The 24,528-nt window shown below is 37.7% G+C and overlaps 1 protein-coding gene across 1 annotated transcript in view; it reads right to left on the reverse strand.

Annotated features, from left to right (window-relative positions):
• Window positions 1-8,252: 8,252 nt before the first annotated feature.
• LOC136882003 (zinc finger protein OZF) overlaps window positions 8,253-24,528 on the reverse strand; it is a 30,998-nt gene continuing 14,722 nt past the window's right edge. The window contains exons 2-5 of the mRNA XM_067154491.2: window positions 23,229-23,303; window positions 21,478-21,564; window positions 19,599-19,675; window positions 8,253-10,048 (exon numbers count right to left, since the gene is read on the reverse strand). Of these exons, the coding sequence (XP_067010592.2) occupies window positions 9,247-10,048; window positions 19,599-19,675; window positions 21,478-21,564; window positions 23,229-23,300 (1,038 nt within the window). The 5' untranslated portion in view covers window positions 23,301-23,303 and the 3' untranslated portion in view covers window positions 8,253-9,246. The remainder of the gene's footprint in view (window positions 10,049-19,598; window positions 19,676-21,477; window positions 21,565-23,228; window positions 23,304-24,528) is intronic.

The following is a 24,528-nucleotide window of genomic DNA, read 5'->3' on the forward strand; positions in this document are numbered from 1 at the left end:
ATTTATTATCACACTTAGAGATTAGGCTGGATTATGTCATGTAAACAATAAACTAGCTATAAGAAACTGTACAAGTATTAGAAGGTGGGAATCTCCTTGTAATATAACCTTAGTTGGTAAATATACTTTCGTGCTGAACTACAAACTCACAACATTCTACTCCACAACACAGCTTGAAACACACACTAATGCAATGTGAGAGAAACTAAAACAGGATGTGTAAGTTTTCACAAAGATAAGAATGTGTCCGTTAAAGAATTACAGTTTACATAATTACTCTGTGGGCATGCGAAAATTACACTGTAAGGAAAATAAAGTGAAATTTTACAAAATTAAATAGTACATGATAGGAACTTTCTGGCTTTGAATTAAATTAAATTAATTAAAGGAATTTATTCAGGAAAATAAAAGTTGGAAAATTTTATTATTCCTATTACCACATGCTTACAATTAAAGTAAAAATGAACACTGGAGGGCACACGTACATAATGCAAGAACTAAGAAATGCACTTTGTTCAAAATATATCTGCACGGGTGTGAAAAATCAGAAATTCTAAATTCTAAGATATTGAAAAAATACACCAACAATGAGCATCGCACAAGTAACCAAAATTAAATGATGACAGTGAAAATAAACCGCAATATAGCTAATCATTTGAGAGTCAAGCAGTGACCTCTCAGACTTTGTGGACTCGGCTTCAACACGAACAGTAAATCCAATCTAATGAGCAACAACATTTTTCTACCAGTGATTAAACATTAGAGGAAATGCAATACAATTTACAAGCATAGGACTCTCACAAGTTAATCTTGTCAGTTGAACTTTCTCATGTTTATAAAGTTTATAAGTGACACGTTGAAACCCTGACCGAGTGCTTATTTTGTCATATCAACCTGCTATCATTTCGACAATAACCCCAGTGGGTGCGCAACATTGTCAAGTCAATCGAGTACCAGCATCTGTAGCTCATTTAAATTTAATTATGCACCTTTCAGTGGTGCATTCCATTTCATTTTAGTTTGTTTTATTGTATTTAACCTTCCCATTTTAATTTGCCTGTTTGTAAATATGTGTGCTGTTAATGCCGCAGTTCCAGGGCCATTGGATCTCCGGTAAGGAGTTGTGCATGGCCATTTATCAGTATCTGTTGTTCATATCATTGTAGTTTAAATCTGGCTGTAGGCTGGACATTGTTATTTTTCTCATTTATCAGATCAAATGGGTATTTGTATACTGTAGGTATGGAGAAAAATAATAAATAGGAAATATGTGCCTCTCTATCATTTCGACTACGTGGGAGTTGGAACGTGGTGAGTTCATGGATTTGGAATGTGGTTACTATGCAGGAATCAAACGTGGTACCATGCGGATGGCATCACACCACCAGCTGCCAAGGAATTCATATGCTGTTCGCTGAACCACATTTCTCTACATTTCCAGTCTGGATATCCAGATAATTCAGGTGATATGAGTGCCTCTCTAAATAAACTTGAGATTTAAACAGACTAACTTTATTACAAGTTGAACTTTAGAATCACTGATTTTATTCATAATTCAACTAACTATTTCACACATTGGAATTCACATTACATTTTGTAAGTTTTGAATGACAATTCTAATATAGATTATAGCACAGAACTTTAGAAGAAGATAAAATTTATTATATTTGAAGTGTTAAAATATTAAAAAGACTAGGGAAATTAATTTTTCAAGTGAAAAGATGTTATTTTGAATTTCATTTTTGTCCTTTAAACAAATACTTTAAGAACTTTATGAACTTTAACAGGAAAGAACTTATTGATTTTCCACAAAAGATAAATATTTTGTCATATCAACCTGCTATCATTTTGACTACGTGGGAGTTGGAACATAGTGAGTGCATGGATTTGGAACGTGGTTACCATGCGGGTATCAAACGTGGTACCATTAGAAAGATAATAATTTAATGTTAAAAGATAAACAATCATAAAAATTGATTTTATTTCAATTAGCCAGGCGACATTAACTTGTTCAGAAAATATTTTAATTTGATGTAATGCTCTGCGACATATATAATACGGAACTTATTCATCAAATTCTCAAAGCTGAATCAGTTAAGTTTCAAAATCTATCTATTATTTCGCTCTGTATCTACCTCTCTCTGTACCTGCTCTGTAAAGACCGTACCCCCTTTGCAAGATTCTCATGCCCATATCCTTAATTTTTCCTGGTACAATATATTGTGACCATATCGGTCATGCACACATTTATTTATTTATTTATTTATTTATTTATTATTTTAGGCGTGAGAAACTTTTGTTAAGCTCCCTTATACGTATTACAGAGAGTTGCATTAGGTTGCACCTGCTTACACAACGCTTCTAACTTGGTAAGCACGACTCTGTCGTAACTGAAGGAATCCCCAGATATAGAGAGAGAGAGAGAGATGAAAAATGACAAGGAAAGAAAATCAATACTAATACCTCCACCCCGTAAAAAATGGCTGAAACACGGTAATGCCAACGTGCAAGTTTGATTTGTATGGTATGATTTCGAGATATGCATAACAATTAATAAGGGAAACCTCGGCATGTCATATGTTTTCATAATAGACCTCTGCCAAAATTCGAGTTGTTTATAAAATATTAACGTGTGGAAAAAAACGCGATCATCTGATTATATAACTACTATAGCATCCCCACGCTAAATAAGTACGCAGAATCCTCATGGGGGATTCTGTAAAGGCATCATTTTGATAATAAATTTTAAAGACGTGGCCGATCGATGAAAGTTCCGCACAGAACAAGTGTACTTAAGAATCTGAGTCACACATTTGAGCGCATTACCAATGTCATATAACATGTAGAACTACTAATTTTAAAAAAAAGTGGTGGGGACTAACCGCCGTCTATTGTGTGTGTGTGTAGAGGTAAGGTTATAAAAGGGGCGGCCATGATGACACAACATCCACTTGATGCGAAAGATTCAAGGCAGACCCACGGTTCGCTGGTGTTCTGACCTTACCTGTATTTGAGAGTGAAAATATACATTTTGCAAATATGCAGTGTGAAAAACCTTGTCCAAGTTATAGTATTGAAAGTGTTTAAGTAACGTGACCGCAAGAACTGTGTTACAGTTTTTTTTTTAAATTGTGTTTGAGTTACACAACTTATTTCAACAACATTAGAGTTGTTACAGTGCAGAAGAGGAGCCTGGGATTATGAACGTGCTCGGCAGGAATAGCAGTGGATTCGAACCTGTGACCCACATCAGAGCCATGAGAGGCTAAGCGACGATAAAAAGGCTTTTTCCTGGGCCCGAGCCTTGGACTTCACGACATGACGATAAGTACAAAATATAAATGTTTATCTAAATAAATGCACGGTTATGTAATATGTAGATCACATAAATTAGGTTAGAAATGTAAACTGCATGTATTCTTAAATTAGAGAGAGAACTTGTGAGTGGTCTTCATATTGTTTTTATATTCATCTAGTTGGGAATTGAAATTCTATTATATTGCCATGAGATCTGTGTCGGTGCGACGTAAAGCCCGTAGCAAAAAAAAAAAATTTCTATTATATGGGCTAAAATTTCGGGCCTGAAAAATATTTTAGGTGATGCATGTACGTGATTTAATGGAAACATATCAGTAAGTCTGAGAGTGCTTTAGATTAGGTGGGAAAATGTAGATTGTATTATTGAAAATTTCAAACCGTGATATGTATATTTTATTTTATGGAATAATCAAGCCTATTTTGGTAATGCATGGTGACAGTGTCTTCAAAATGCACTATCGGCTTATATCATGGAGAGAGGAAGGCACTCTTGTTTTAATGTAATTTTGCATGATAAGAATATGTAGATAGTTGTATTAATTATATGCGCAACTTGTAACAAGCCTGGACAACGAACAAACACCCTCCCATTTAGATAAGTGTTTTCCTTTAATGTCAAGTACAAGTACTTCCCTTTCTGTATATGAGAATAACATTATGGATACGTTTAAATCCATCTTTGATTCTTTTTTTTGTCTGAGTTCTATTGTTGTCGGATGGATGCGAATCTGGACATTCTAACTCCATGGATGTGAAATTGAGAAGATGAAGATGAATAGTGGCTTGATATTGAATTAAAGAATTGAAACAGGGCAGTGAATTAATAAGCCAGTGGAGTTTTGGAATATGATATGAGGATATCAGTTGAAATGATATTATTTACCATGATGTATTTTAAGGGAAACGGATTGGTCTCGCCTTGAGTTGTTGACAAGACATATTCCCCGGTGGGCTATTATTTGGTGTGGTTAGACGTTGTATGATTTACAATTTAGAAGGGTTGACTGAGCACTTCCCTTTGAGAAGGGTCAACTGCCATGTGTATTGTTCAAGCCTGTCCACTAAAACGGAATGCAGGGAGGTTCGCATAAACAGGATTACATTTAAGGATTTATTTTAACGCTTTCATGTTTATTTTTATAAAGAAATTAAATAACTGGAACGCCAGTATTATTATTGATTTGTTGACCTTATGATTAATTGAAAAAGGGAGTTTTTAAAGACCCGTTTGTTGATGTCACCCGGGTGATCATCGGTTCGAACTCCAAGACAGACCATGGATTTTCTTTGTCACACAATATTTCTTTTATGTTATACAGCCAGATGCATGCGTATATTGTTTATAGTTTGTTTTAAAAGGTGTGTACATATTTTTTTGAATATGCTCCTTGAGTAGTGGTGGTTTTTTTTTTTTTTTCTGGGATTCCAAAACGAGTTCTGTCTCGTTATTTTGTAATCAGATTCATTGTGATATGGGTTCGATTTCCAGACCCGACATCAGTCAAATTTTATTTTGATGATTATGATTTTATCAACTAGTGTTCGCTCATTCTTTTGTTTACTTATTTTGTAATAATTATTTAGTTAGGCGACCACTCCAAGTTGTCTCCAATTTTATTTGCATAAATAATTGTTCTTCTAATAGTGAAGAAGGAATGTAATGAGAACTGTCACATTTATAAGGATATTTCTGTTCTTAAAAAGGTTTTTTTTTTTAGTATTTCATGTAATACTTATTGTCATGTCAAAAATTAAATGGAACAATTAATTTTTATATTTAATCGATAAATATTAACAAAATATGAATTCATTAATTTAATCAATGAAAGGAGTGACATCTCCAAATGTGTATTTTAGTCCATTGGACATTGTATATTTTATTTTCATTATATTATAATTATTCAGGGTTAATTTCAATTAATTGTGATTTTATCGAGGATTAATAAACAGGTTTCTAAAAAAAATTGTTTGCCTGTCATTTTGCCGGAAAAACATTTCATCCTAAATTTCACTCCGTTCATTTATGCCTTTAAGTTAGTTATGTGTTATATTTTGATCTTTTGTCACGAACGCACCATAGCCCTGGGAGGCCGTTGGTTTGATTCTTTGGAACGGAGGAGTGCAGTTGATCCTTGCACGGTCGAAAGAGCTTTTGCTTACCCATCATTTTTTTAAGTTTATTTTTCTGTTTTCCTAGATCAGGTGGCATTTGACTCTAGATTAAAAAGGTCCCATACTATCAAACACCTTGGCGTATGGTGCTATATGGCAGTAGCCCGATATTATGGGGACTATGATGCTGTCATGTGGTTCTATGGGGCAATGGCGTGGGTGCTAAGGTTGCAATATAAAACATTACAGTCTAATATACTGCCTTCTAGGAACACATACTCAATTATTACTGAATCAGATAATGCTTCACCTATTTAAACTAATTTCTACAAATTTAGCCTTGCAGGGAACTACTGTCTTGTGTAGTAAATAACCCTCATTTTTTCCAGAAGTGTTGCATGATCTACCCTGTCCAAATCCTTGGATAGGTCAATAGTGATACAGTCCATTTTACCTCTTGTATCTATATAATGTGCTATTTTACTGGAATTCTACATGTTTAGCCTTACTGAAATAACTTTTCTGAAACTTGAACTACTTTCTGTCTAACCAGTTAGTAATTTTCAGCTGCATTTAATATAACAAAATAAAGAATGCTTTCCCAGGGCTTATATGCAACGCATTAACAAGTTGACTGACCCGTAATTATCTGTACACTGAGGCTACTATAATAACTCTCCACTCATGCAAGAAGTAATCAAATAAATATCTTTGATATGACACTACACCTCAACCCATTGCCTTTAGTATATTTCCAGAGATCATTATTGGTCCCACCTACTTTTCTAGCTTTCAACTTTTGTATATTTTAGGGTCTTTATTATCACAGGTAAATTTCAGTACTTTGCCAATATTAGTCCTATCTTCTACCAGAACATTATAGTTGTATCTGGCTACCTTTAAATATTGCTGACCGAATACTTCTGCCTTCCATAAGTGCTTGCTCAATAATGATCCTTGGAATGTCCTTTCCGGAGAGTATTTTTGCCTTAAAGTAACTATACATACCCTTTAATTTTCCCCCAAAATTCCTATGAATGCCTATTATAATGACCATTATGTTATCCTTAGCTGACTTTTGTTTGGCTAAATTCAATTTTTAATCATCATAAAATATCAAAACTATTATGTTAAAAATAATGCTGATTTATTATTATTAAAATCAAATGGTCGTATCAGCACACAGTTGTTCAGTTCAAAATTGGTTCCTAGACACTAAGGTCCATCATCAGTGGAGAAAAATTATATAAAACATGCTAATCCCCATAGGTGTGTTGTCAAGGTAAAGTGGAGCCCAGATGAAATAAGCATTAGAAGGACTGTTAAAATAATACATTTAATTTTGCTACCAAGTTCCTTTGATCTATCCTTACTTTCATAACCATTCTTAATTTAATTGTTTTAATCTGAACAGCACCTCCTCCTTAATCTCTTAATTTTAGAGTGGGTCTTTCCCATTCCTTTTATCAACTTCAAAAGTTAAAAGAGCATTTTCACTGTAAAAATAATTTTTTACCAACAGAAATGGAAGCTGATGATATAGATGTTGATTCCCACAGGGAACCTGAAAATATTTGTCCCGAATGAGTAAATTAATAATACCAATATATAAATGGTCCGTTATTGGACATTATAAATTTTCCAGGGAACTCATTCCTGGTTGTCAGCATTTTGCCCCCGTGTGCTAAGTTGGGCTCATCAGTTGGTAAATAGTACACCCGCCAAGACACATGGCTAGTGCATACCATGGAGGCCACTGCATAGGCTACTTGGAGCCAACAGCAGTGTGAATGCACTATATCATCTGATGGCCAGGCAGGTATAAATTTTTGGTAATGAGACAAAATCTCTCATAGTGCATTGACTGCCAGTGGGTCTAAGTAGCCTATGCAGTGGCCTCCACAGTATGCACTAGCCATGCGTCTTGGTGGGTGTGCTATGTACCAGCTGATGAGCCCAACTTAGCACGCGGGGCAAAACACTGGCAAACAGGAATGAGTTAGATGGAAAATGTATAATGACAAATGAGGGGCCATTTATATTGGTATTAGAAACGGAAGCTCCATAAAATAAAAATCTTGGAATGCCCTTCCTTGTATTTTGTAACAGCATGCAATAAGGTGAGAAACCAACAACAAATCATTTATCTGATATTTCTTATGGCTTGTATATTTCCTATTTTCCATGTAAAACACTGGGAATGACAAGCGGAGGAAGAGATGATGGTAATGATTGTTGTTTACAGGTTATTAACAGCTAGGTCATCGGACCCAGGAAGAAGAGAAGGAAAAGGAATTGTTAGTATCACAGGACAAAATCTTGGGGTTGTTGAATATCTCAACTATTTGGGAAGTTAAAAATGCAAGATTGGGTATGGAAATCAGAAGAAGGGTACAAGCGGGGAAATAGGAACCTGGTGTGGAACGGAGAAGTTCCTAAGAAATGCTGAGAGATATTGTACAGGATGTACTATACCACTATATTACCGTAAGCATCACAGGCTTGGACTTTGACAGCATGAAATGAGAGTAACATTCAGGCAAATGAGAAGTAGTTCCTGAGGAGTATGGTAGGGAAGACAGCAAGAGACACAGTAAGATATGATGAGGTCAGAAAAGAGATAGGGATAGAAAAACTGAGTGATAGGATGGAGAAGAATATATTAATATGGTTTGGACATTTTACGAGGATGCACAACGGAAAGATATCAAAACAAGCGCCGGAGGCTGAGATAGAAGAAAAAAGGGCAAGAGGGAGGCTCAGCAATGAATGGACTCTGTCAAGAACAGTATAAGATAAAGAAGACTGGACTGTCCATTTATTTCATTGTTTTGTTTACAATCCAGACTTTACTTATATTATGAAAACGTTTAGAATTTCTTATTCTATTCTACTGATATTTTTATTAAATATTATCTTTTAATAAATAAATTGTTCATTGAAATAAAACATATGGTTGTGTCACCTCTGTTCACTTAGCAGTGCTCCAATTTACTTTTCCTTCTGCACTCAGCAACACTTGAGGGCAGTGTTCTCGGTGATCCCTGATTTGATGTACTTAAATAAATCTGTAGCCAAGAGCACTCTGCCTTCCCGCTCAATATACTAAGCGTTGTTAGTGTTTTTCTTTTGGGATACCCTGTATTTTTTGTGAAAAAAAATACTGATAGAACTCAATGACTGAAATAGTCAATGAAAGATGAACGGAGTCAAGACTACACAAATATGAAAAATATATTTACACATTTAACTGCAAGAGGTCGGAGCAAACTTCGAACAAAGTTTTAGTAACATTCAAGATTCTAACTGTATGAAGCTGTCGCGGTACAGTTGGTGCCGAGTGGTGACATTCCAAGCAAACAAATATCTGGGTTCCATGTCCGGCTCCAATGCTAAATGGTTAGCGTGCTGGCCTTTGGTCACAGGGGTCCTGGGTTCGATGCTCGGCAGGGTCGGGAATTTTAACCACCGTTGGTTAATTTCGCTGCCACGAAGACTGGGCGGGTCATCTTCATCATATCATCCTCATCACGAGGCGCAGAACGCCTATGGACGTCAAAACAAAATACCTGAACCTGGCGAGCCAAACATCCTCGGACACTCCTGGGTTTAGGGGCCGATCTTAGGCCGTTAAAAAAAGCATTGTCATCATCATCATTTCTGGGTTCTATAAGAGTTGAATTCCCAACACTTTCTGGTTATGTTAAGAAGGCAGGGGCTCATCTTGCCTTGTAGTTCTCATTACAGTGCAATCATCAGTTTTTAGTTTCCCCATGATTGCATAAACTGTGGTGGTCCTGTCGGAGGACTGAGAACTTAACAGGCAATAAAAGAATTACGGGAGTCACTATCTGAACATCTGGCATTTTTTGTGGAATGCTGCTTCATCAGATGAACATTGAAATAATCAAGACGACCAAATTTCTTGTAGCAATGTGGACATTCATGTTTCTTTTCTGGAGTGTGAGTCAAAATGTGTTTTGTTAAACTTCCCTTCAGGTTGAACGATTTACCACAAGTAGGACATACATGTTCACGCTTACCTATGTGCATACGCATGTGGTTTGTGAGGTGATCACTACGTCCAAACTTCTTTCTGCAGTAGGAACATTCAAACCGCTTCTCCTTAGAATGCACAACATGATGTTTGTTTAAACCTGATTTGTCACAGAAATCACGCGAACAAATATTACAAGTGTACTTTTTCAACTGAATGTGAGTTTGAAGGTGATCTTCAAGGGATTCGACATCCGCAAAGTTTCTACGGCACACAGTACACGAAATAACCATCTGTGGCTTGGTATGCTGCATTAGCACATGTTTCTTCAGATAACTCTTTTGAGAATATCCTCTGGAACAAATTGTACATTTGAAGGGTTTTTCTTTTGAATGTGTTGATAAATGATTTTTTAAGGAACTTTTTTCCGTAAATTCCCTTAGACAAATGTCACATTTGTAATCCTTCTGTTCGCTGTGTATAGGCATATGTCTTTGAAGATGACCTTTTCGTAAGAATCCTTTATTACATATGGGACACCTGAACTGTCTGACGACAGGTGTCAAACTGTTGTTGGTTTCTCCCCAGATGGCACATTTCAAAAGGATGTCGCTATCTTCACTGAAATGAAAGAAAACAAAACGTCAGAGACTAACACGTAAGTTGAAAGAAATAAGCTGTTGCAAATACAGCAATGTGAAAATTACTCTCAAAACAAGAGTTCCAAAGATGCTCTACAACTACAGTTGGCAGAATCTATTGTTCCTGCCACTGTTCCCACATTCAACAGACATTTGCCTTGCTGGTGCATACCAGTATTGTTGTTAATATCACTCGGAATTTGCGGTGTAGGTGTAATGAGCCTGGCTCTTACACAGAGGCCCTAAGTTCAATTCTCGGCCATGTGACTGATTTTAACAGGACACAAAGGTCTTTATCTGAGGTCCACTCTGCTTATAAAAGAACAACTGAAAACTATCTGACGATATGGAAGCCTTAGCCTAGATAGCCAAATAACATCTGAGCGGACTCGAGTCACTTACCACATCTGCTTGCCTTCAGGGTAAGCAGTATTTGCTTGATAGGCCAAGGGTAATCTTGGCTGTAGTGTCATGAGGTTTTTATTACTAGACACTGTTAAAAATTCCTCATAACACAGTCACAGTCACAGTCTCAGTCAGGCTGTTTACCTTTGAAATACTGTGTCAATTACAGTACTGTATGAACACAACCCTGTGGAAACATTAAGTAATCATTAGACTAGCCAAGTATGTCCATATAACACAATGAAAAAATTGCGTCACCATGTGGTGTTTGAGGTTGAAATAGCAAGTTTAATTTTGAAGCAATTCTAAAAACTTAATCCTCTTCACTTTCTGAAGGAAGGAAACAGGTTGGAAGTTAAAAATAACCCAAGGAAGGCCAAGTTAAAATCATATAATAATAATTATAATTTCGTGTGGCTATTTTTAGCCGCGTGCAGCCCTTGTAAAGCAGACCCTCCGATGAAGGTGGGTGGCATCTGCCATGTGTAGGTAACTGCATGTTACTGTGGTGAAGGATAGTGTTATATGTGGTGTGTGAGTTGCAGGGATGCTGGGGACAGCACAAACACCCAGCCCCCGGGTCATTGGAATTAACCAATGAAGGTTAAAATTCCCAACCTGGCCAGGAATCAAACCCGGGACCCTCTGAACCAAAGGCCAGTACGCTGACCATTCAGCCAACAAGTTGGACAGTTAAAACCATGTGAGGCTTAGAGAACAGTGTGCAGACCAATGAAGGAGGACAGATGTACCGACAGATGTAAAGCACAAAAAGAAACTATTATGTGTTAAACTCAACAATGACTGAATAATGCAAGTTTGGAAGAAAGATGTATTTTCTGACAAAAGCTATTTCACAGTTTGTGATCAGTGCATTCTATTTGTTAGTAAGGAGCAAATGAGGAAAATATGACTGGCTCATATTCAGTAAGCTTCTAAGGTTATGTTCTAAGGCTTCCCCTGGTTGACTTAACCAAACAAGCTTTTTTATAAATCGACCTGGATTATTTTATTGTCAATATTCAGAAATCTGTGGTGCCAATCACAGATTCCTATCTATTTTAATAGAAAGAATGAATATCAACTCATTTATTAAATGAATCAATAATGCCATAAACTCATCATCAGATGACTGAAAGTAAGTACTGGTCTCTTAAACCATTTCAAAGTAATTAACACCTACTTGTGATGAAGAAATTAGTTGATATATAACATGAGTAGGTCATACCAAAATACTTAAAGATTTAATATTTCTTTATTCCTCAAATAATCCCATGAAATTATTTTTATTCTTCATATTTTTGGCTGCTCTTATCTTATTCACAATTATAAACTATTACATTTTCAATTACAGTACTCCCACACCAACTGATAAACACTTATTAAAAACAAAGTCCATAACTTGAAAAAGATAAACAACCTCTTCCCAATTTCGATCCCACATATAGTGTTATGAATTATCACTTCATTGATTAAGAACATTTCTTGGACTTCTAATACTTCCATTACTTACTTCATTGACTCCTGCACAAATCTTCATCACCTTATTTTCCACACCCTTCATAATGATTTCAAAACCCTTATTGGTCCAGCTATGCATAATGAGAGAACCTTTATTTTTATCTCATTGTTTTTGCTCATTCTATTTTATAATTTTCTAGGATTGCTCCCCTTTTTTACAAGCTCTAGTCACCTGGCTCTTACACTTGCCCTGGCCTTACTTCTAAGGTTATCCTTCAGAATCATATAACCCTTTAGGTCTTAATAGCAATTTCGATAAAATCCCCTTTCACCCTTACTTCTCCTTTAAAGACATCTTTGGTTTTATTATCATAGTAGCCATTTTAATATTACTAACCCTTTAGAACCTTACATATTAGGAGATCCTGACACTGACAACTTCACATCCACTAATCCATTAGTAACACCAGTACATATCCAACCTTGATGATTAATAGAAAAATGGCATATCAAATGTTGTATTAACCCTTACCCCTCGAATTAAAGTTCTCTGTGCTGTCTCTACTACTCGTATTTTAAATGTCAATTTTTATCTTATATGACCTGTATTCATCTTTCATGATTTTGGAGATAGCACTAGCTTTTAAATTATGGAGTTAGGCTATACACATTTACAGCAAGCTATACTGGAGGAACTAAAAGCAACACGTAGAATTTTAAGACAAATGATTATGCATTTTTATTATTATGACACTAGTTGCAAATCGAGGATTTAGTAAATTCTCAGAGGCTTGCAGACTGAACGCTGAAAGGCATAACAGAGTATAATGATAATGGTATTATTATTATCGCTTACCAAACAATTTTATTAATAATTTCAGTGTACAAATTATTGCTAAAAATCAATTGAAAAACTCTATTCAGTCTGCGGTTTCATACCTTGCGGTAGTTTGTAGGCTAAAACCACTGTAAATGGCGATTTCTTGAAATCTAGATCTGTTGATTTTCCTCAGTAACTATTCCATCTCGTGGGTTGACGCTCCGAACAAACAGCAATTTAAAAAATCTTTCCATCTTCTGTCATCACAATTCCCAAGTACTTGAAACATTTAACCACTTCCAGATTTCTACCATTCAGTTTTATCTTTCCTCTTTCTTCCTTCCTTCCTTCCTCCCTCCCTTCCTTCCTTCCCCTTGTCATCACTATTGTTTTACTTTTCTCTGTACTTACTTTCATCCATATTTTTCTATCTCTTGATTCCATATATCTACTTGTTTTTGCACTTCCGTTTCATCCCCACCCCATTTCACTATATCATCTGCAAACAACATGGCTTTTGTTACTTGTCATCCCAATCTCTGTTTAATGAAATGAGTGTGAGTTTCCTAAGTATTCTTCTTTATCTCTTCCTTCTGAGCATTTTTTAATAGAAGCCTCACACCCAGTATTGAATTAGGGAGCCTCTAACATCCTTTAGGTATTTTTTTTGCTATTTCCTTTACATTGGACCGATACAGATAGGTCTCATGGCGACAAAGGGACAGGAAAGGCCTAGGGATATGAAGGAAACGGCTATGGCCTTAATTAAGGTACAGCCCCAGCATTTGCCTGGAGTGAAAACTTTAGGTATTCAACCCTCTAACCCTCTTCAAATCCCTCTCTTCAATACTACCATTCTCCTTGCTTCAGGAGTAACCGTTACTTGAGCTCACCACAGCTTAATAAAAGGAAATTATATTCAAGTCACCCAAAGATTATTTTTCACTATCTTACTAGGTATTTATTTCGATATCCTTCAAGCTTGTAATAAGTTGATGACTACTGATAAATAATATCATGAATAAAAATATATAAATAAAATTACTCAAAAAGTTAATAAAATTAATAAGCATAATTAACCGAAATGTCCGTAGTATGGGCGCCAGAGTTCACCAGAATGGATCCCTCGAATTTAGATAAGAGCATGATAAACTTTATATCCCAGGGCGTGTACATAATGCTGCGTACTGGTACATCTGCTGCAGGCCTTACCTAACCTCCTGAAAACGACTAATTAGGTAGGAACCGCACCTAGGTTCATCAATAACACTGATTCTAAAATAGCTAACTATATTCTGAACAAATTCCGTGCATGAGCACCTCATCAACATACAACATTATACATATAATACACACATAACATATTGCTGGAAGACTCCATATTTACAACAACAACAATAATGAAAACCGTGGGAAAACGAAAGTGAGAACTAAGCTACCATTTGTAGATGGTCCGATGAACAATGTACATGTATGAAGATAAATACCCTTCACTGTCTCTATATCAATTCGACTTACCGATTCTCATAATCGGCAGTTACCACATCACACAGATACTGTACCTTGTACTACTGTGTTCACATATTTTAACACTTGTTGTAAAGATATATACACACGTCTGTCGATCCTCAACATATAAATTTATGGAAAGTCTGAAGCTTTCACCAACATATAATGCTAGGCCGCCACAAGTGCTACAATACTTAATGCGCAAGCACTCTCCACAATCAGCCACTTTCTACGAACATAACAAGACTACGCTCTACGAACGTTTGAAGTCCAGTCCATTGCTGCCGTGTCACTCCAGTACCGTGTATCAGCACCACTTCCTTCCCGTACAGTGCCTCAGTTGTAGTTGTAGTTATCTTCCTTCTCGTTCCTTTACAATCACCTCTACAATCACCCTTACAATGTTCCTTACAATGTTCTTGGTTGCTGCCGTACGATCCACCTTTATAAACATCAACATCCCCCTCCTCTCAGATGAGACGTCTGGATTGGTGCTTGCCCACCAATCATGAGTGAACCTCTTGTCAAGACCAAGCCCTGAACTACTTCTTCCTTCCAAGACAATAACAAACTCTGGGGTATATTCCATGAATCACCAAACTTCCCTAATACAACAACAAGCTCATCTCATCAGGCTGGGATATATACATGACTCATGAATTTCCCGACACAAGTACATCACAACAAACACTGGGGCAGCCATATGACTCATTCAAATTACCAGAGTTATTAAAGCAATGTTTTCCCACTCATGCAAAACAAATTACTCATACCTACATATGTGGATATCTTCCAGCTTATAAATATAAATGATAAAACATACAAATGAAATACGGATAATAATAATAATAATAATAATAATAATAATAATAATAAAAAATCGAATACTGACAATAATATCTCTAACTTCTACATATAATTCTGGGGTGTGATATATGTACTATCACAAGCCTATGGATATATCAAAGCCCTTTTTACTATTAGTGCGCTGTATACGGATCAACCTTTTTTATAGCAACAGGATTTCATGGATTATATCTTTTTTTCTTTTTTTTGCTAAGGGCTTTACGTCGCACCGACACAGATAGGTCTTATGGCGACGATGGGATAGGAAAGGCCTAGGAGTTGGAAGGAAGCGGCCGTGACCTCAATTAAGGTACAGCCCCAGCATTTGCCTGGTGTGAAATGGGAACCACGGAAAACCATCTTCAGGGCTGCCGACAGTGGGATTCGAACCTACTATCTCCCGGATGCAAGCTCACAGCCGTGCGCCTCTACGCACATGGCCAACTCGCCCGGTGGATTATATCTTATCATTGGAACTACCTCCTAACATGTTTAACCCTTACCACTCGTCTGTCGTGTGAGGCCCGACATTAGAATATTCCCGTTCCGGTCGCATGTCGGGGGAGATCCAACATGACATTTTATCGTCCACCGCTTGTCTGCCGTCTCTTAGTCGACAAAATATACTGTACTGCCATCTTTTGGTTACGTGTGGAACATTGTAGAATGCGGATACTATTTGGCAGTCAGTCAAAAATCTATTATTTAGATGGCAGTGAAGCCGTCAGCTGTCCACTCATGCACACGAAGCCCAAGCGATAGTAAACAAACATGGTCGACATGTGCTCTTCTAGTCATATATATGTTGTATATGTCAGGCAACTCACAAAACCACAGTATTTTCACACCTCTGCTCCTAGTGAATATATCTAATAGCATTTCACAATGCCTAAAAGTGAGCTGAAGATAGTAGGTTTGTGTACTGTAACCCAACATGTACCTGATGCTGACGGCTGGCACAATTACAAATCAACAGATCTAGATTTCAAGAAATCGCCATTTACAGTGGATTTAGCCTACAAACTACCGCGAGGTATGAAACCGCAGACTGAATAGAGTTTTTCAATTGATTTTTAGCGATAATTTGTACACTGAAATTATTAACAAAATTGTTTGGTAAGTGATAATAATAATAATAATAATAATAATAATAATAATAATAATAAAAATGCATAATCATTTGTCTTAAAATTCTACGTATTGCTTTTATTTCCTCCAGTATAGCTTGCTGTAAAAGTGTATAACCTAACTACATAATTTAAAAGCTAGTGCTATCTCCAAAATCATGAAAGATGAATACAGGTCATATAAGATGAAGTCACATTTAAAATACAAGTATAGATAACACACAAACAATACTGAGCTTGACAGCTGCAGTCGCTTACGTGTGGCCGGTATCCAGTATTCGGGAGATAGTGGGTTCGAATCCTACTGTCGGCAGCCCTGAAGATGTTTTCCGTGGTTTCCCATTTTCACACCAGGCAAATGCTGGGGCTGTACCATACTTAAGGCCACGGCCGCTTCCTTACCACTCCTAGCTGTTTTCTATCCCATCGTTGCCATAAGACCTATCTTTGTCGGTGCGACGTAAAACAAATTGTAAAAAAAAATAGGTAACACAGAGAACTTTAATTCGAGAGGTAAAGGATAAAGTTATGAGAGGTGGAAGTATCTGAATGATATGTGCAGTGACAGGTTCTGATATTTCCTTATGAAGCAACATTTTATTTTCGAGAATAGTTGTCTACACAGAAAGGAATATGACTTCTATAAAAACACATAAAAATGCACTTGAACATGGACAGACATTCTTAATTGTTTTGTTGATAATCGTAGAAGGAAATTGTGATGGGCATTTGTCATTATTTGTGAGTCATTAGTCATGTGTATTAGTTGTGACTGGGCAGTTATCATGACTATGGTCGTTGGTCTTTGATTTTTCATCAGTGGTCAAGATTATTTTGTCAGACGTTACACGCTCCAGTTGTGGTGAGACACTACTAATTGCGAGGAGGAGAGAATTTCAACATTATGCGAGCTAGCATAAAGAGGAATTGGTAATATGAACAACACAGCTTGGAATAAAACCAAGAAGGACAGTGACACATCACTATATTGTGTTAAACCAGGTCCAAACATTGTCAAGGACGGGTGTTTACCTGGTATAAAAAGTTCAAGGAAGAACGAGAATGTGTGGAACATCAGCAACACGATCACCATTGTCGGACCAGCATTACAGACGAAAACATTTGTGCAGTTAAAGACATTATTGACGACGATCGATGGGAGACAGTATCAGGGCATTCTTGTTTAATTAATTTTAGTAACGTTTTATTATATACAATCACTATTAAGCAGGTTTGTCAACAGCTGATGATGACCTATTTACAGGTCAAAACTGGTACTGTTTTTTAATGTAAATCTAAACACTTAGTAAAATAAAGTAATGATTAGGTGGAAAACTCATCCTTCATACTTGTGTGCTCAAATTATCAATAGGAACCATGAAGCTGATAGATTATAGAGTATCAGAAATTGCAGAACAAGTCGGAATCAGTTATGGGAGCTGTCAAGCAGTCATCACAAAGGACATGCAGTTCCATAAAATGTGTTCCAGATGGGTCCGTCTCCTTTTGACCGAAAATCTGAAATTGAGACATTGGAGGTCTGTCAGAGGCTTATAGAAAGGTTTGCGGAATAAGCTGATGCATTTTTGAGTCGAATCGTCATCTGAGATGAAACATGGGTCCACCACTACACTCCCAAATCCAAACAAGCCAGTAAGGAGTGGCAGAGTAAAGGGGAGGCAGCACCAGTGAAAGTCAAGACTTGACTGTCAGCTGGCAAGGTTTTCGCAACAGTTTTGTTGATTGGCGAGGCATTTTGCTGATTGATTTTTTGCATGAGCGACGCACAATCACTGCTGCTTATTAGTAGAAAAAGGCGAGGGTTGCATATCACCACAAAAGAAGAGACAAGCCGATTCGACAGGTCACCCTCCTCCACGACAATGCACAGCTCCATACTGCAGCTCTGTCTCCAAGCTACAAGAAATGCACTGGACTACACTTGATCATCCTTCTGACAGCCCGGACTTATCGCCCTACGATTTCCATTTGTTCGGACCACTAAACGAAGCTCTAGGAGGGCAACGATTTAAAGACGAGTGTGGAAGGCATCGTGCGCACCTGGCTGGTGACACGACCCTGTCCTTTTTACGATGAGGGGATCAAAAAGCGGCACAATGCATTTCAAAAGCACGAACTATGTAGAAAAAATATTTGTAATTACTTTGTGTTTTTCAATAAATTAATTTAAATAAAAAATAAAATCCTGTATATATTTGACCCCCCCCCTGTAATTAGGGGCACACAAACAACATAAAAAAAGGACAATATGGCAGCCTATATTTCAGCAGAAAAGACGTTTTTATTAAGAATCTGTTTTATGGTTAATTTCCATTTAGAGTACCTTCTCTCTTCTTTTCCATTGCAGGAGCCCTTTCCTTTTTTTGTCTGTTAACTTGAAACTATTGGATCAAACACCTTGATATCCCAATTTCACTCCATAGCAGATCTAGTTCAGCCAATACCTACGGCAATGTACAGGGTCTCTAATGTAAACCCACACCGAGCTCGCGGTGTTTGTACTCTGCGCTGGGGATGCACGAAATCAGCTGCAGTTCCCGTATCAAATCCTATTTAAAAAGAAACAACCTCTTTGATATATATAAACTTATATATATACTCATATATAAGTATCAAGTAGGTGGAAACTATTACTGTTGTTGTTTCTTTGCCCTGCTTTAAGCGTGTATACAATCTTATATGAAATCTGACCTTACAAAAGATGCTGGAAGTGTCATCCTTCATAATGAGCGACTTTATAAACACCATTAGGATGTTCTACACACCAACCGCAAGAGTTATGACTGTTCACACGACCATTAAGAACCAGGCGTCATCCAAAAAGAACACAAGCTGTGGGTTGAATAAACAATCATTCAATGATGCAAGATATCACATAATCGCACTCTTGTGGCGAGATCACTAGGTTTTAAAACAATGGGCCCATTTAAACCTGTATAGTTTGTAGCTCTGTGTGCGGAAGAAACTGAAACTGCGCAAATTTTGTGAGTGATTTACTTGGTGATCGTTCAAGATACGCACCAATGTCATCTAGCTTTTTTCCCCGTTAAAACTGTTCGTGGGCGCACATTTTTTTAATGAGCACTGAGCCAGTAATTTGAAATTTATTTACAATTACGTGAATCTGTGCTCGTGAAGGTGGCACTTCACCAGGAATTTGCTGGACAAATGCATTGCACACCCGCCGAGCGGATTCGTACTTATAATAACTTTCACATACGACAAGGTCAAGAAATATGCGCGTGCCTACCGTACAACTGCTTAAGTCTTGGAGAGTAGAAACGCCGCTGGACGGTCTGGGTTTATAAGAGAGACCCGTTAGTGTTCAATAAGCAACTCACCCATTTCCTTCCTCGATGCAAACTTCTGGGCTGATGCCATGATACTCTGTGTACTCTTCTTCGACACTTTCTTCTGGCTAAAACCAACAGAAATGTTATGAGAAGAGAAAGCAACTACAGAAAGCACACTGAATTAGCGAATACCAGCAGTAATCTACTGTGTTTTAATAACTTATCATTTGGGGTTGATGTCCCAGACATTAGGCCCCTTAAAACATTCATCATAATTATCACGACTACAGGATTCATGGGACAGGAGAAAGCTGGAATTTTGTCCTAGACCAGGTCCTTAAACTTTAGTGCTGGACACCATACATAGTGTTTTCATACCTGTAAGCAATATGCCAGCAAAGATATATCATTTTTTAAACAGTGTGTGTGGCAGGGAGAGATTCAGTTGGGTGGAAATGTAGTAAGGCTATGCTGAAGACTACCCTGTGCAGAAAGCCTGGAATCTTGGGAGGTTGAAGAAAGGTGCAATGAGTACAATGCGAAAATTGGCATTTCCAGGACTAAAGTGTTGTCAGTAGGGAAAAAACCCAGGAGGACAGAATGTCAGGTGGAACAGGTGGACATTCTCCCAGAGTAGTGGTTGAGCAAGTGAAAAAAATTAGGCGTAAGAAAGCTAACGCAGCTGCAATCCACAGCAACAAAGAAGGAAGATGTCTGTAGAAATTATCTTTACATCAATTTATTTTCAGACCAACTCTGCAGGTCACTAAAGATGCTCCAGCTGTGGATTTGTATATCTTCATAGTTTGCCGCCTACTGGCAGGTGTGCAAACCATATTGAAAAATTGATTTTCTAAATGTTTCTCTTCTGACTTTTGGATTTAAATATGTGACTGCCTGGAGCTTGCCGGATGAGCAATCAATATCTTGGTGGCCTTTTCAATTAACTTGTGAAGTCCATACATCAAATGTTCCATGTCTACATCACCATAAACCGTCTTTATTGATAAGCCTACATTAAAATACATGTTTTGTTCCACTTTCAAGACATCCTCAGTCACAAACAAAAACCATGATCGTAAAAGCATAGAAGTCTAAATGGTCTGACACCGTGGTTAGCCGGTTTGAGTCCCGCTGCCCAAAAAAAAATTTTTGCCATCAGAATGTTGGCTGGCAGGAGAAGGGGAGGTGGTGGTATACAATTTTTAATCACTAGATTGCGTGCCAAAAGCCTGGATTCTATTCCAAACCTCTCTGCAGTTCTCATACGGAGTGAAGGTATATGATGCTATTGATGGTGATTCGTTCATCGGATGGAGACGTTAAGCTTTGAGCAGACATCTTGGTACTATTCGACAGGAGTAGGCTATGTGCCGGCACTGGATTTCACCCTCTCCCTTCCTACTATTATATATCACACCATTTATTTAATCTCAGTAACTCCTGTGATGAGGTTAACGTCAGGAAGGGCATCCGCCAGGACAGATTCATCTCGCCTCATACCTGACGCCATGGAGAAACGAGTCAAGGGTTGAACAAACAACAATGATGCGGCTGGCTGACTTGATGTGGGTAGTGTAAGTTAAAGTTGAAATATGGGTCACTTTTTGAAGCAGTCTCCAGAATTAGATTATTTGAAGTTTTGTTAATGAGAAAGATTTGAAATACGTTAATTAAGAAATTAACATAATTTGTAATCAGATAGTGGATGGTAGCCACAAAATCCAGCACTGGTGGAGCAAGGCAGCAATAAAAATTTTAATTAAATGCCTTGAAATTAATTGTTTTCGCCATTAATATGAAACAAATTTGGAATTTTAGACGTTTGTGTGAAGTACTGAGAACATATTTAGCATATTCCAACCAGGCTGTCTGAAGGCCTTACGGTTTTATTTATGAAGACACCAAATTGAAAAGATCATCTCACCTCAGGATAATCTGGCTCTGTCTTTGGCATGACCAGCAGGACCTCTTCTGGCTCATGCTGAACAGGAGACTTGCTTCCACTGCGTTCCTGGAAAAAATAAAAGAAAGTTAGATATCGTATTTAGGCAGGGTTGACACGTGTTCAGAGCTCTATGTTGTCAAATTTCCCTATAACTTAGAAAAAAGTCCATCTACTCTAATAGGCACCCTGCATGCTTCCACTGGAGACTTTGTCTTTTTGAATCATGTTCAAAGTGATAAAAGACTGTCTCGTCTCAAGCAACTACTCGTGACAGAAACTTATTCCCTTTCTTGGCACAGCTCAGCAGATGTTCAAGAGAGAGGTCCATTCAACATGCTTCCTGTCCTGGTTGAAAAGTGTAAGGCACCCATTTGGCACACATTTGGTGAAATTTAAATGTGCTTAATGATCTTCATAAAAGGAAAGAAAAATTCCACCTAATCAATACATTTATTTTCTTGCAAAGTATTACAATCTAGGACCGGTTTCGACCCTTCATAGGTCATCTTCAGCTATACCCTTGAAGGGTCGAAACCGGTCCTAGATTGTAATACTTTGCAAGAAAATAAATGTATTGATTAGGTGGAATTTTTCTTTCCTTTTACGAAGATTGGTAAATGTCAATACGGAAAATGAAATTCATAAATCAAGGTGCTTAATGATGGCGTGAACACTTCCAATGTTCAATTCGAACCCTGCGGAAATGGCTGCTACCGTAACTCTCCGGTCTTGCATAATGAGGGCATCCACCTGCTGGACAATAGCTTCAGTAATACAGTGTTGCGCTCCAGACCGTGCATCATCTCCCTCCAGCCACAAGTTTAAGACCTCAGTGCTCTTATATGGACCACATTACGATCTCTTCAGTGGCTTTCATTTTATAGCCTCCAGCTCATTTCTTTTTGAATGGCCCCTATATATATTCTGACATGGAATGACTAAGACCTTGCCTAATTGGTTTACAATGTTCCCAACAGAGGGTATGAAAATGAACCAATATGTTTACCACAAACTACTGCTGAGCAGGAAAAAGAGTTCCTTTATGTCTGTTCCTACTTGTCACCCACCCCAGCACAAAGTGGCTTTATGAGCGTAGCAGTACTGCCCCGACAAACTGTTTATCACTGATGGAAAGAGGCAAACAAATGTCAAGTCAAACACGATGATAGATCAGAGTGGGAGTACGAAGTAATGAAAATGAGGAGATAAGTATGAACAGGAAAACACCATAGGACAAAGAGAACCTTCACAGTTTTGAACACTTCCTTCTTCAGATAGATGGGCACTTTCCTCACCAATACCAGTTCTTCTACATCCATCCCTTCTCAGTTTCTGACGAGATTCATCCTCATTTAGAGGTCATCTTAATAATAATGTTATTTGCTTTACGTCCCACTAACTATTTTATTACGGTTTTCAGAGATGCTAGGTGCCGGAACTTTGCCCCGCAAGAGTTCTTTTATGTCCCAATAAATCTACTGTCACAAGACTGACGTATTTGAGCACCTTCAAATACCACCAGATTGAGCCAGGATTGAACCTGCCAGGCTGGGGTCAGAAGGCAAGCCCTCAACCGTCTGAGCCACTCAGCCTGGCTGGTCATCTTGAAAGATGATGTGCAGGATGCAGAGGGCAAGATAAACATAGGTAGTAACAGAATAAGAACAAAGAACATTAATTCCCTATTCACATTCCTGTCTTTCCATGTATGAAATGGAAATTTAGCTTACCTCAGATGGACACTCTTCACTCTCCTCCAAGCGCGATTTGATTTCAATTACCGAGGCTGAACTGACTTCCATAACCTGCATTGGACAAAAGAAATAAAAATTAGTTCATTTAAAAATATCCCATTTTCCCTTCAGATTTCATTTTAAGTTCAAAATACATGCTCAGTGTAAAATAATACCTATATTTCAAGAAATTGCTCCTTCAAATTGGATGGATATGTTAAGGTGATTGCAGTCTTATACTGAAGAGGAAAGAAGGGAGTAGTGTTTGCTTGACCTTAACCGGGTTTTGTAACCGTCGCTACGGATTGTCATGTCTACACATGCAGCCAGGCCATTATGATGTGGAATGCCTAGCAAGAAGATCAGTTTGTGCTTTGTTTTCACTCAAATTAAATTAATCAAACAAGGAACTGGTGTTGCTGTTATTTTCATGCATGACAGCTGCATTCCAAAGCAAATTTATACAACACATTGCATGTTTGGTTTCTGAATGTCAGGACTGGTAGATGGTGGCCCTATTCCCCAGTTGCCTTGATCTCACTCCAATGGACTTCTTCTTCCTGGGATACATTAAGAAAATTGTTTTTGGTGAGAATATATGAGACTTAGTTCACCTCAGAGAAAGAACAATCTGCTTTTACTGCACTGACACAGATAGGTTTGATGGTGACAATTGTATAGGTAAGGGCTAGGCATGGGGGAGAAAAAAGCTGTGGCCTTACTTAAGGTACAGCCCCAGGACTGGTGTGAAAATGGGAAACTACAGAAAACCATCTTGGGTTACCAACAGTGGGGTTCGAACCCACTATCTCCTGAACACAAATTCACAGGTATGCACCCCTAACTGCACAGCCATCTTGCTCGGTCTCAGAGAAGGGATCACTGTATTATTACAACTATCACTCCACACATGCTCCAGCCTATAAGGCATCAAACTGTTTATCGATTCAGTATCTGCCATGCCCTAATGGGGCAAATACAGAAATTTATTAAAATTTGTAAAAAAAAAACTCCCATCGTTCCTCTTCAGTTAAGACCATAATCGCCTCAATATGTTCATCCTACTGTAAACAGCAACTTCTTAAATTATGGGTATTCTTTTTCAATGGCCCTGTACACAACACAAGAATACCTATCATTCTTCCAAATTCTTTATTACTTTCTAAGTAAGTGGTATATGATAAAGCGAGACCTCTCATATGGACGACTACATACATCAGGAAGACAAAACAAATACCTTTCCCCCAAGGACAAGAGTTCTGCAACAATAACAAGGCACCCAACCTGAAGTACCGTA

The sequence above is a fragment of the Anabrus simplex genome, chromosome 10 (genome assembly GCF_040414725.1).
Source record: "Anabrus simplex isolate iqAnaSimp1 chromosome 10, ASM4041472v1, whole genome shotgun sequence".
NCBI classification, from domain to species: Eukaryota; Metazoa; Arthropoda; class Insecta; order Orthoptera; family Tettigoniidae; genus Anabrus; species Anabrus simplex.